We start from the raw sequence: 15,034 nt of genomic DNA, 5'->3' as shown, positions 1-15,034 counted from the left end.
CCCATAAAAAATAAAAAAAAAAATAGTTTTACCTACAGGAGGATGCAGTTCGCTAATTATTTTTAAAACAGGACTTCAAATAGGTAGCTGAAAATTATTCTTTATTCGCTTTTTTTTAAGGATTAGGTATTTTAAACGACTTGTGTAAAGAAACAAATTGGTGTAAGCTTAAAGTTTTATTTCATTATTTTACATATTATATATTTTTATTCACTATCAGATAGTGTATTACAACCTAAATCAGATTCATCCGATGAAGACCATTCGATCTCTTCATCAGATGAGCCTGTATTTACTGTAAATTTTAAAAAATCCAATGCTTCATCAAAAAGGTGGTGACTTTCGAAATATTGTTTTTCTATGTTGTCTATACGGTTGCAAATATTTATCAAACAAGTTAAATACCTATTATTTTGTCACTTAAAATCAAAGTATATTTTAAATAATATAATTTTTAACAGTAATTAATTTTCATTAATTTTTTAAAATTATTAGACAATTGAATAATTTAAACCAATTTTACTTACCTTTTACAATAAAAATCGGATAGTCTAACTAAAAAAACTATAGTCTATTTCACTATTATACTTAAAACAAAACACACAACAGATTTTAAATGCCTTATAACACGATTAACTCGCTTCCCGTACGAGACGACACTGAGTAGGCCTTAAGGCTACGGCACTTACTACGCACAGGCTTTAAATCCCCGGCACGTACAAAGAAACGAAGTACGGCGGCTGCTTTGTTCTTGCGGTTTCTTTAATAAGAAGCGAGAGAAAATATATTGCGGTCGTCTTTTCTTTCTGCCACCGGATTTTCTTTCGATTTTGTGTTGAAAAATGGATTTGTGCGCATATTGAGCAGCCGGTTCTTTATAAACTTTTCTACCTATATATCACAATAATAGTCGTTTAAAATGTCAGGTCTTAAATCCGGTTCAGATACTTTTTTATGGCAATGTCTAAAATCATTAATAATTGGCCAACACTCTCTTTGCCTATATGACCATGGATCCGGAAATTTACTTTACTCGAAATGGAGGGTAGGTTTTAATTTTTTATATCGATAGGTTTTGAAACCAGGGCAAAGAAATTCAGTAAATATGTTGTGTTTGAGGTTAGAATCATCATACAATTTTGTCTGCAAAACAAAAATGTGTTATTGTTTTCTTAGACATAAATATTTGTTCTGTCCCTTATAAGGGACTCTATGCAAAATAGACAATCCTCAGGATAATTCGTAATTCGTATTTTGCAGATTATCTCTGCATGAATTGCAGACATTATTTGAAGAAAATGACGGTGAAGTTCAACAAAATCTTGATGTTTACATTGGAATTCCTAATGACCTAGGCGAAGACACAGAAGAAGACAGCGATAGCTCTGATGATCTGACTATGGAGATGTAAATCGCTTATGCCGTGGAATACTTCAGCAGAATTGTGAAGTAAGGGCCAGAAAACAAAATGATTTTGACGAAGAAGATCTAGTTCCTCTAGCCCAACTATTTCCAAAGTCTAAGGGTTTATCTCGTCAAACCTATGAAGCCCCACCTAATGAACAAGATGATTTTGATGAAGAAGATCTAATACTTTTAGCAGATCTGCTTTCTAAACCTGGGTCAAGTATAAGTCAAGGCAATTTTTCAACCCCTAAACGTAGAAAGCTATACGAATGGAACGCAGATCCCCCCATTTTTTCTATGAATACAAACTGTGTGCCACGAGAGCCATCTCAAGAAGCAAAAGAAGCCCAAAATCCGTTTCCGATTGTGTCCGATTTTTTAAAACTTTTTTTCGATGAAGATCTCACATCGAAAATTGTTGAGGAAACCAATAAATACGGCCAACAAAAAAATAATAAGGAGCTAAATTTCACAAAGGAAGAGTTATATGTACTACTTGGAGGAATGCTTCTTTCAGATTATGCAAAATATCCGAACAAGAGGATGTTTTGGAATTCAACAGAAGATCTACCAAACATTTTAAAAAATAGCATGCGACTAAATAAATATGGTTGGTGAGAAGTGTTACTTCGCCACATCCATTTTAACGATGATGCTAATAATTCGCTAAAATAAGCTAATAATATCGCAGTGACCGGCTTTACAAAATTCGCCCTCTACTGAACTCACTGAATGACAATTTCAAAAAACACGGAGGTTTGGATGAACATCTTTTAATTGATGAAAGCATGATACCCTACTATGGCAAACAGTAAGTACATCAAGGGCAAGCCGATAAGATTCGGCTTCAAAAACTAGACTCTATGCAGTAGTAATGGGTACATGATTTCTTTTGAGATTTACACTGGCAAAGCAGATGCAGAAAAAGTTTTTGGTCTTGGTGGAGATGTGCTTATGTCCTTACTACATAAATCGGAAGTGCCTTCTAACCAGGAATATAAATTTTTTTTTGATAATTATTTTACAAGCCTGAGTTTACTGAACCATCTCTCGGAAAATAAAATTTGTGCAACAGCAACAGTAAGAGAGATTCGAACGGAAAAGTGTCCATTTCCTGAAAGTACTTCATGGAAATCAAAACCAAGGGGAAGCCACAGTTTTGTTTCTTGTGATAACGTAACTTTTGTACAATGGAAGGACAACAAGGTTGTGACATTGGGTACCAACTTCGAAAGTAATGACATTGTTACCACATCTAGATGTTGTAAGGAAACTAAAACTAAAAAACAAATTCCACAACCAAAAATTATAGCTGGATACAATAAACACATGGCAGGAGTTGATAAAATGGATGGGCTGATTGCTTTGTATAGGACAAGAATGCGACAGCAAAAATGGTATTGGCCAAAAGTTTCATATTTATTAGATGCAAGCATCTCAAATGGCTGGGTACTTATGAAAAAGCTAAGACCAAATGATGCAAATTGTGCCTCCTTACTAGAATTTCGGAGGTATATCGCCCTAAGTTTTTTACAGTCCAAAAACCAAGTAGAGGAAAAACTACGCTTCCCGTTCATAAAGCCTCTAGATTTGATAATATAGGACATTTATTTCGGTACAATGAATCTGGGGCCGTATTTTTGAAACCATGCGAGAATCTTCGAATGCGAACAAAGTCGAACAGCAAAATTCGCACACGAATTAAAAAGTGTATTTTTGGACAGCATTCGAAATTTCATTCGCATACGAACATGAAATGTAGTGGCAACGTAGCAGCAAAGTCGAGTGTTATTGGAGGCCATGTCAAACGGGATGAAGACGATAAAGATTTTTTAACCTAACCTAAAATTTAAGTTTAAAAACATCAGGGAATTTTGAGGTTTTTTTCATGGCGTTTCTTGGGTTTTTTGACTTGACTTTTTTTAAGTTGGATTCAAAAAATAAAAAAATATTGCGATTTTGTGTCGAGTGAGCAAAAGAACTAATTTCATTTATGGCAGAGCACCCGGAATTAAAGTCGGGCAAATTCACCGATTCAAAGATTTTTCAGCTAAATCTGCACAAGCCTTGTGAATAAAAGTAGCGGACAGATTACACAGTCTCCTTGGAGCACATAAAGAGCACATCAATTGAATCGTAATAGGCTTGCTTAATCTATATAATTTAATAAATATATATAAATAGCATCAGAATACATTTCAAATGGGTCCAGAAATGAAGAGTAAATCCTATTCCTTCTATCTGCTAGAGCCTTAATCTCTTCCAGTGCATCGACGACGTTTCTTTGCATAAGATTGTTTAATCTTGCCATTTGATTATAGTTGTTTTTTTTTTAATAATTATTAAAAAACAATTCGAAAATACTTAACAAACTCACACAAATAAAAAAAAAAAAAAAACAAAGCTAGTTTAAAATCAAAACAAGACAAGTGGCAGAATCAAATTGAAAATCGCACACGAACTTTGAAATTCGAATGGTATATACCCACTCCAGACACCGCATGCGAAAAAGTTCACATACGATGCGGTATTACGAATATCGATTTTTCGTGCGAAATCCTCTAATTTCGAATGCGAATCAAATTCGAATGGTTTCAAAAATACGGCCCCTGATCAAAGGTACCAAGTATGCAAGAAGAAAAGTAACTTTATATGTGTAAAATGTGACTGTGGACTTCATCCAAAAAATTGTTTCGAAAATTACCATATAAACTAAATAATATTAATTTTATGTATTTTATGCATGGAGTCCCTTTTGAGGGACGGATCATAACACACTAATAAAAACTAATATTTGATTTTTGTATTTTTTTTTTAATATCTTATTTAAGTCATTTAATTAATTTATAAAGAAAAAATACATGAAAAACAATTTTTATAAGTTCATGCACTAATGGGTTTAAGCTAGATAATAGTAAGACATAAATCAATATTACAAATTAATGTAAAGAAACCTGTTAAAGTCACGAGTAACTAATTAATTTGAGAGAACTCCTAAAACTGCTAAAAGAAACGTGCAAGTCAAGACTATACCTATCGAAAGAACGTTGCATTCTAGTTATAGGATTGTGCTGTCCTTAAGAACTACTATCTACATAGAAGAGTTTTTTCAGTCTAGTCAATTTTTGCGCCCGAAAATTCAGCCTATTCAAAAGATTCAAAAAAGTAGTCCATTTTTCTCAAAGAGACCTCTTGTCAAAGATAAGTCAAGTTCAAAAGATAATCACAGTCATGCCAGATATTAATTTAAAAATAAAACACAAAAAAGTCTGAATTATTATGCCTTAGCTCAAGTGGGTCCAAAGAAAAAACTCACATGACCGACTTGTAATCAGTATGACCATTAGCTAATGGAACCTTAAGTTTAAAAGAACAATTTCTTAAGAATTTATTTTGGACTTTCTCAATATTTTCAATATGTGATTTATAAAATGGATACCATACGGAACTAGCATACTCCAAACTAGAATGGACTAACGAACAGTACAGAACTTTATAGACAGAGCATGAAGTCTTGACTGTATCTAGTTATAAATCCTAGATTTCTATACGCTTTCTGAACTAACTTTTCAGCATGAGACACAAATGTCAACTTAAAATCGAAAATTACCCCAGATCCCTAACTCCCGCTACCTTTTTTAAAATAGTGGAACCTATACTATAATCAAACAATGTAAGATTGCGAATTCTTTCAAAAGTTATTGAATAACACTTCGGAACATTTAATTCTAAACCATTAAGGTTGCACCATTCATAGAGATTATGCAAGTCATCCTGTAACAATTGAACATTAGAATCAATAGACAAAAACAATTTTAATTCATCAGCGAATAATAAAAATTCACAATTTCTTACAAATAATCCTATATCATTAAGGCCTACCGCACACTGGCAATTTTAGATAGGCAACTTATTAATCATAAAAATAGAACACAATAATATTTATGATCTGCCGCACACAGGTGATTATTTAGTTGCGGCAACTAAAAAATTCCAACCTGTTGGATTCTTTGAGAAACGAAACAGTTGCTGATAAAATAGAACAAGCTTGTTTTAAACGGGATCGCGCTCACTGGTGATTTGCTTTGAAAAAAGTTGCTTTGTAGTTAATATTTGTCGATAAGCCGGCAAATTACAACAAAAATGGCTGCTATAGATGTTGAATTGTTTATTACTGAAGTCGAAAAACGACCAGCATTGTACAATACGAAACAAAAAGAATATTCAGATAAAAATCTAAAGAAAAAATTATGGACTGAATTATGTGAAAAATTCATTGAGAATTGGAATGAACTTGGGGATAAGGAAAAGAATGAAAAAGGTAAGTTTTACCAAATTATTTTATGTTTATCAAGTCACAGATTCAACATACCTACAGAATTATTCAAACATATACAGGGTGTTTTTAAATTTGGGGTTTACATTTTAACACTATATAGAATGTAAGAAAATAAAAACTTTTATAAGAATAAAATTTTGTCCAAAAAGGTCTCGATTCTGAGATACAGGGTGTAAAAATTTTTCATTTTGCTAGGAGACTAAGCAATTTAGGTCATCTGTTTATAGGAACTTTTGTTCTTATTTTGACCTACAAAATGTCGTTTTTAGAGCACAAATTATAAAAGTTTTTTTTTTAACAATGGATTTCTCGGTTATGAATGAAAAAACATGTTAAATAAAAATGGCCTAAAAAATTACAAATTTTTGTTCTGCCAAACAATAAAAATATTCATTGCATTTAAATAAAAAATAAAGTTTTTTATAATCACATTTTTTATCATCGAAATTGCTTTCCTCCAAAATACAGTGTGTTTAAGTTAGCAAAATGTAAAACGTGAAGACCCTGTATCTCAGAAACAAGACAATTTAAGACAAAATTTTATTCTTATAAAAGTTCATATTTTCTTGCGTTCTATATACTTAGTGTTAAAAGAAAAACCTCAACTTAAAAAACACCCTGTATATTCACAAAAGACCAGAACATAAATTTTTAAATCTTATCATATTGCCAAGGAACTATAATAATAACTAAATGAACTAAAATGAACTATAATCTCTAACTGTATACCCTTCATTGTTGCTCCTTAGTCCAAGAGCAGGAATATCTTCCAATGGACATTCATAAAAGGTGTCTTCAAAATTTAGTCCATCAAGTTTTCTCACATAATTGTGTAAAATACAGCATGCTTTTGTAATGGAGTCGCTAAATTTAACTTGGGTATCTAGAGGCCTGTGGAGTATACGCCACTTGTTGGCTAAAATTCCAAATGTACATTCTATCATTCTACGTGCCCTCGAAAGTCTATAATTAAAGATTCGTTGTTTTACGGTTAAATTTCTGCTTGGATATGGCCTCAAAACGAATTTTGAGAGAGCAAAAGCTTCATCTCCCACGAGCACAAACGGCATAGCTTTTCCATTTTCATCATTAGGAAGATTTTTTCATTCGGAATATTTAATTCCTTCTTGTCAAGCAAATGCGAAAATGCCGATTGTTTAAATATGTTGGAATCACTTGTCGATCCATAAGATCCTACTTCAACATATATAAAATTATAATTGGAATCTGCAATGCCTAGAAGAACATTAGAAAAGAAAGATTTATAGTTAAAAAATTCGGACCCAGATTTATCAGGTCTTTTTATTCTAATATAATTCCCGTCTACTGCTCCGATGCAATTGGGAAATTGTGTTTTCTCATTAAACTCATTGGAAACTCTTATCCAGTCATCATGATCCGGTTTTGGCATATAGAGTGGCACCAAACATTCCCAAAGTTTCTCACATGTGTCTTTTACAATTTTTCGTATCGTTGTAATTCCAAGTAAATATTCATAATGTAGTGATGCAAAGCTATTTCCCGTTGCTAAATACCTAAAAAAAAAATTGTCTAATATACATCATGTTTTATACATCATATCCTATACATAATGTTTTTTTAGGTAACGAGTTACAAAAAAGATGGAAAAATCTTAGGACATGTTTTAAAAGAGAGTACGATGCTCAAAAGAATATTGCCTCTGGTTCTGGGGCTAAAAAGAGAAGAAAATATCTTTACTTTGAGCAGCTTTTATTTCTGCGGGATTCTATAGAAAGCAGAATTAGTTACAACAGTCTCGAACAAGGTACTGATGATGTGGAAGATAACACAGAAACCAGAGAGGAAGAATCAGAAGCTAGTGAAGCTACGCAACTTCGTACTGGTGCCAAGACTGACCATTCTAGAAAGAAAATTTACCAAAAGAAAACTCATCAGAAAACATATGAGGAATCTCTGCTTCAGATTTTGAGGGAAAAAAAGGATACAGAGAATGAAATTGACGAAGATAAATATTTTCTTTTGTCTCTACTCCCTTCATTAAAAAAATTTAATGAAGACCAAAAATTTATTCCACGAACGGAAATCCTGAATGTGATAAGACGCGTTCGTATATCGGGAAGCGGCCAAAATCAAATTCCCCATGAAGCAAATGCTTTGCACCACCAAAATACTGCCTAAAGTCTTGCTGTAAATATTCCTTCAACTAGTGCAGAAGGATCACATTATGGAGATGATAGAAATAGTTCTTTGCACTCGCCAACATATTCCTACCACCAAGAAGGTTATAACAATGTTATACAAAGCAGCAATCGCAATCCAAGCTATACTGCAGCACAATATATTTCAGGACTTTTCCGCAGGACAGGTACAGGTTTATGCAAATACGTCCCAACAGCAAATTGATGATGAGTCAGAAATGTCGTCTCTGCTTGAATTACATTAAATGCTTATAATACTAATATATTTCTTCGTAATAAATATTTTTCGATAAAATGAGTTTTTTTCTTACCTTAGAGTTACGGCCAATCTTTCCTGTGGCGGCACAGCCATTCGTAATTGTGTATTCTGGTATGAAATATGAGGACCTATCAACACCAGAAGCTCATCAAAGCTTCGTATACTCATACGGAAATAATTAAAAAATTTATTTGGATGTTCCCTCAAAGCGCTGAACAATTTATAAAATTGCCCATCTAGAAGTCTTTTACTTATCAGAGGATGGACCCAAAATTTTCGCTTTCCTTCTTGACGACGTTTTTTTAAAATCAAAGCACAAACGCACGCTGTTTCTAGGAAATCCATTTCGACTGAGGTTGCGGAGCAACTATTCAGTCATCATTGGGCGTTGTAAATAGATTTGCAATAATTTTTAGTGACTAAACTATTTAATCGCCGAGATTAAAAAGTTGCCAGTGTGCGGTAGGCCTAACACAGATTGTAAAAAGCAACGGAACATGTGACCCCTGAGGAACGCCAGATGGCACAGAAAAGCTGCTAGATAAGAAGTTAAGCCAGTCTTAGCCAATAAATAACATTTGATCCAAAGTTATTGTTTAAGATTTGTTTGGCCATGCTTCATTGCTTTTTTCGCTTTATTAGTTACATCATTAGTATATAAGACGATTTGTAAGTAGTTTTAGTTTAGTTCTAATCTTCTCCCGAAGATGCTAACATCGTTAGCGAAACACGTGTCGAGATTTAAAATAAAAAGTTTTGGTTAGTGGTAAAACTGTCTCGTAATTTGAGCATCACACCAAAGGTTCCAACCATAGGACAAAAATTGCACTTTTCAATATGTCAATTGAAAGCTTTTTATTAATTAAATTCGTTTATTTATGTGACTTAGTTTTTTTCTTCCTTTGTGCCTATTTATGAACCAATTTAAAAACTAACCATATCAAATTGCACGGAAAGATTTGTATTTCAAAAGTAATTATTACCAATAAGCTGGCATTTAAAAAAAATAAAAAGTTGATGATGGTATCTCAAAAACGAAACGTCGTATTTTAATTCTGAAAACGTCATCTTGTAGAGGAGGAAAAGTGCCCTTAACAAAGTGTTATTTACTTTATTACACGATTTTAAATAACGTCATAAAAAAATAAAAAAGATTTGTCCAGATTTCGGTTTTTTCCGGATATCTTCGGAACTATCCGAAATTTTTCAAAATTTTAAACGGCATTTTGTTATGTAGCAAATTTAGCAACTTTGCCATAATTTAAACGACCATAATTGTATCTCTTACGGTTTCCAAGATCCCAATGATGAAAGTCGAATTTGGGCCACCCTGTACATTTGGATATTTCTAAGTTGACCTATGACCAGAGGTGTATTTTATTGGAAATCCCTTCATTGGCAGCAAAATTTTGTGTTTCTGTATGAATTAATTAATGGCTTGATGATTGATGCTCCGAATTTATTGAGTCTCTTAAATTTTAATGTTCTTAAATTAAGTCTTTGTATGCATTTTACCATCTTAATGCAAAAATTATTTACTTTTAGATTATAATATATATTATAAAAATAGTGTTACCGTTGAATTAAATAAATCAATAAATAAAATATAGTAAAAGAAAAGTGCAAAAATTTAGCATAAAAAATTGTGAAAAGTCCCTTCTTTTATAATTTTATCGTACATAGGATTAATAACCAAGGTAAGTTTGTATAAGGATATCTTACTTAACAATTTGATCCTACTGATGTGTCACAAAAAAGATGCAACAACCATTTTTTTCAACATCCTCTATGTGTATCATGACATAAAAAACACTTCAAAAAGTTTGTTTTGTTACAGAGGTTACAGAACTTTACGGGCCGGTCAATCAGCCAACCTACATAACAAATATAATTAACCATTTAACCTTGTTTATTTACAATTAACCTTAACTTTGAAATTTTATGTGTTCAATAGTATGAGGAGAATTGAAGAATGTTGTAAACATACTATACTAAAAAATATCTAAAGGCTTAGACTTACCCATGCAAAGATAGAGAAGAACGAAAAGGCTATGGCTGCCCTAACATTGCTAACTCCAATTCCACTTGGTGGGTCATTGGACTTTGCCCATTGGTTGCACAGATACCAGAATCCAACAAAATAAAGAAAAGCCCAGAATGCTATAATTAAAACAATTTTAAATTAAATTTTACCATAATTAGTGTTTCATTCTTTTTATAAATTATGCAATTATATTTTTTGCTCAGAATTTATGAAAAAACAGAAAATCTTAGGGCTTACCTGAAAATACCAAGTCGACTAGCACATAATGCTTTCTAGTCTTTACAGAAGACATTTGTTCGAAAAGATACTCTCCCACCAAGAATGCCATGCTGGCAAGGAATGCTATGACACTAATTCCCACCCCATAGTTGCATGCATCTGCATCTCCATTGTAAAGACAGACTAGTTTCTTGTCAACTGGCTGCCAACCTTGAGATGAAATGCACCCAAAGACAATTATAGAGAAAAGCTGAAAAATATAAGCAATTTAGATTTTTAGATTTAAAAAAACTATCGAACAAAAGTACAGAAACTCTTATTGTAAAAAGAAGGATTTTCAAAGACATTTCTATTGTTGTTAGTTGTCTAGCAAACCTATTTCATTTTTCAACATTTATTAATTTATGCAATGAAAGTAAAGGAACTATTTTATATCTATTTATTTACGGCATTACCATTTGACAATAAATAGACTAATTATAGCATACATATACCGGATGGTGCGTCGCCGAGCGGAACATAGGAAAACCCATGTAAATTTTAAGGGGGTCAATTATTGGCTTCCCTGTACATATTATAGAAAAAATGTAAAATTTATGTACTTTTTGAAGAGACCAATCTGGCAAACCCTTGTGCAAAGTTTCAAAAAATTTTAATAAGCGAATCTTGAATTATTCAATTAAATGTAATTGCAAAATTACCAAATTTTTGGTTCAGGTAAAACCAAACGGGCACCAGTAAAATGAATATTGTCACTAACGTGAGGAAAAGTGTCAATAAATCAGTGACAGTCGATATTTGAAAACAAGTATGAATTATTCAATCGACCAAAAATTAGCCATAATTAAGTGGCATTATGCGGGAAACAATTTTAGAGCAGTATCTGAAATGTTTTCAGTTTATTTCTCCAGCAAGCCCATTCCTTCCATTTCAACTATTAAACGTATTGTCAATAAGTTCCGAGTCCAAAGGTACCGTAATAAATAATGTAAATGTTCAACTCAGGATATCGAAAATAGAGCCGAAGAAAGAGAGAACAGAGATCTTAATATTCTACTGATTGTGGAGGAAAACAAGATGGTTAGTACGAGGGTTCTTGGGCAAGAGGTAAATAAACTACATACAACGGTATTTCGCACTTTAAAAAAACACAAATATTATTCGTATAAATTCGAAAAACATCAAGAGCTGCAGGAAGGAGATGAAGAGCGAAAAATGGCATTTTGTTTTGAAATGATGGAAAATTTTTTTAAGAAATATTTGTTTTACTGATGAAGGTACATTTACCCTCAACAATGAACCAAATGTTCAGAATTGCCGGTATTGGAGCCAAGAAAATGAACATCCCTTTGTTCATACTTGGACACAATATCCCCAAAAAACAAATGTATTCGTGGTAATTATCGGACACCATATCATTGGACCCTTTTTTATGGACTATAGCCTAACAGCTGAAACCTCTTTGGACTTATTTCAAAATCAAATTGGACCCGCCTTGGAAGAAGTTGTTCAGGAAGATCAAATGATCTGGTACTAAATGGATGTGGTTGCTTGGCCCATAATGCCCATATGGTTAGAGAGTGCTTGAAAAAATGCTTTTAATGGCAATATTATTGGTCCACGGATACTTTGGCCAGCCAGGTCACCTGATCTTTCACCGAATGACTTCTTTTTGTGGGGTCATTTAAAAAGTGTCATTTATAAAAGTGTAAAATTTGAGAATCTAAACCAGTTACAAAACGTTATTTCGTTAGAATGTAATAAAATTTCCCGATATCAACTTAGTAACGTTAAAAATGAATTTTATGATCGGTTAGGATATTGTTTAGCTGTTAATGGGGGGTTGTTTGAACATTTGATTAATTGATATTTTTATGTAATTCTCTATTATTTTTAAAAAAGTTATTGTATTTTATTTTATTTTTCCACACTTAGTAAAATATTAAGAGTTCTGTGTCTCTTTTTTCAGATCTATTTTCGATCTTCTGAGTTAAACATTTACAATTATTTATTGCAATTTCTTTGGACTTGAATTTACTAACAATAGGTTTATTGGTTGAAATGGACCAGATAAGCTTGATGGGAAAATAAATTGAAAATATTTCAGATACTGCTATTGGTTTAATTAAATTTTAAGTATGATAAAATTATTTTTTTAATAATCATCATTGGTTTAACTTCATTGTTATATTAAATAAAAGTTTAGATAAAAAAGTAATGTTAATGTGTCTTACTTTGAATGTATGGTTGTGAGATTGATAAAACGAAAAAAAAAACATTTCTTGTACTCGGCTGTACATCAGATTTGACAAAGCCTTATAACAAATTGTTTGCTGGTGGCTGGTGTCTGGCTTACCTGAACCGAAAATTTGGTAATTTTGCAATTACATTTAATTGAATAATTCAAGATTCGCTTATTAAAATTTTTTGAAACTTTGTACGAAAGTTTGCCAGATTCGTCTCTTCAAAAAATTATCTTACATTTTTTCTGTAAAATGTACGGGGAAGCCAATATTTGACCCCCTTAAAATTTACATGGGATTTCCTATGTTCCGCTCGGCGACGCACCACCCGGTATATTTACCTAGTGAGATCTCTTCTTGAATTTTCCAATACAATTTGGTCACCTTATTTTCTCATTTACATTGAGAGGATTGAAATTGTTCAGCGCATGTTTATCAGGTTTGCAAGATATGCTCTTGAATTCGGAATACCTGTTTTGACACCATATCATACTTGAGTATTAGCTCTTTATCAACCAGAAGGCAGTTCTTTGATGTTTGCTTTGAATTTAAAGTCCTGAATGGTATTGTTAGAAGTCCAGAGTGTTTGTATCTTTTCTTTATACATGTATCCTCTTACACAACATGAAGTCAGGTGCTTCTCCATATTCTCCATATTGCAGAACATCCTATTTACAGAATAGCTTCTACAGTGAATAGATTTGCAATAGATCTTGACTTTTTCGGTACTTCTTTAAATAAAAGTCTTCAGCTAGGGCTATTATTTTGGGATAGCTCCACTCTTTAGGTTAAGCTTAGCTAATTATTGTTTATTAGAAGTATAGTTATTACTTAAGATTACTGTTGGCTACTAATATGTACTTAAAAGGTTATAGATATTACTATTTATTATTTTTATAAATGATATTAATAAGTGCTTTGGGAACAGATTCTTTTTGTTTTTTGCTGACAATGTCATGTTTATAGGGAGATAGTTTCTTCTTCTGATCAAGTTTTATTACAGAGGTGACTTAGATATGCTCAATCAATAGGTGTATTGCCATTGAACTGCTTCCTAATGTGAGTAAATCTAAGTTTATTAGTTTCTACAAGAAACATAAAAGGTTTGACTTATTTTACAATATAGAGGGTGTTTCTCTTTAGTCATGTAATCTTATTAAGGATCTTGGTTTGATGAGCACCTATACTTTAACACTCATATAACTAATCTGGTTCTTAACTCCTCAAAAGTTTTAGGCTTTGTTTTGCATAATTGCAGGGAATTTTCTGTTGAGACCTGTAAAAGGATATATAAATGTCTCTTGTTGTGTCACAGTTGGAATATGCATCAATGATATGGTCCCCTTTTTACACAAATTGTTGTACTGACCTAGAAAGGGTCCAAAATAAATTTATTTGATTTTGTTTATATCAGTTTGGTATGAGGATTCCCAACGATCACATTTATGATGATGCTCGGAGGTTGTTGAACTTATCAATGCTGTGGCAAAGGAGAGTTTACGCTGATTTGGTGGTCTTGTATAATAAAAATAAATAAATGGTCAGTTAAACTGTCCTGAACTCCTTGGTGCAATATCTTTCAATATACAATCTAGGAGTTTTACGCATATTAGATTATTCCCACTACCATTTCATAGCACTAATTATGCATCCCACAGACTAAACAGACACTTAAATTTATTAATTTTAATGAAGTTGAAATATTGGGCATTGCTTTACCTAGTTTTAAGAGGCAAATTAAAAGTTTAATCTAATTTCAGTGTTCAAAGATCTATTAGTGTCAATAATATTATTATTTCTATTATTATTATAATTTTTTTGTTATTTCCATAACCTGGTTGTTAGCCCTGTTGTGGATTAGTGAATCGCTATTGGTTAATGTTGGATCTTAATTAATAGTAAATAATTTGCTATATTTTTATTTATTGTTAATTTTATTCAAATATTGGGCTAATATGGATTGTTATTTGTTATTGTTTTAATAGTTTATATTACTTGTTCGAATGTAGCAACATAACATGTTGACTGTATTATTTTTGTTATGAAGTGTTAAATTGGGTGCTAGGCTAAAATATTATTTTGTATTTGAATTTCTTTGTTTTATAATGGGGTTGTTGTTGACCAATGAATAAATAAATAAATAAATAAATAAATATGATATGGAAAATGTCTATTTTTTATTATATGGATATTTTTCTTTGAGTTCCATAAATACCTACTAGTGTATTGTTTCTTTAGCTAAGCAAATTATGTAGTTCATAGTGGGTTGGGTCTATTTGATTTAATTTTAATCCTTAGATTTAAAAAAATTTTATATTGGACTTGACCCCTGGATAAATAAAC

The 15,034-nt window shown here is 32.0% G+C and overlaps 1 protein-coding gene across 2 annotated transcripts in view; it reads right to left on the bottom strand.

The window, feature by feature from the left end:
- The window catches only part of LOC126737178 (synaptogyrin), a 46,986-nt gene that overhangs the window by 29,838 nt on the left and 2,114 nt on the right, over window positions 1-15,034 (bottom strand). For both annotated transcript variants that reach the window (XM_050441948.1, XM_050441947.1), the window contains exons 2-3: window positions 10,467-10,698; window positions 10,206-10,345 (exon numbers count right to left, since the gene is read on the bottom strand). In XM_050441948.1, coding sequence (XP_050297905.1) covers window positions 10,206-10,345; window positions 10,467-10,698 — 372 coding nt within the window. The remainder of the gene's footprint in view (window positions 1-10,205; window positions 10,346-10,466; window positions 10,699-15,034) is intronic.

Source organism: Anthonomus grandis, chromosome 6, assembly GCF_022605725.1.
Source record: "Anthonomus grandis grandis chromosome 6, icAntGran1.3, whole genome shotgun sequence".
Lineage (NCBI taxonomy): Eukaryota > Metazoa > Arthropoda > Insecta > Coleoptera > Curculionidae > Anthonomus > Anthonomus grandis.
This window is presented reverse-complemented; position numbering and strand designations above follow the sequence as displayed.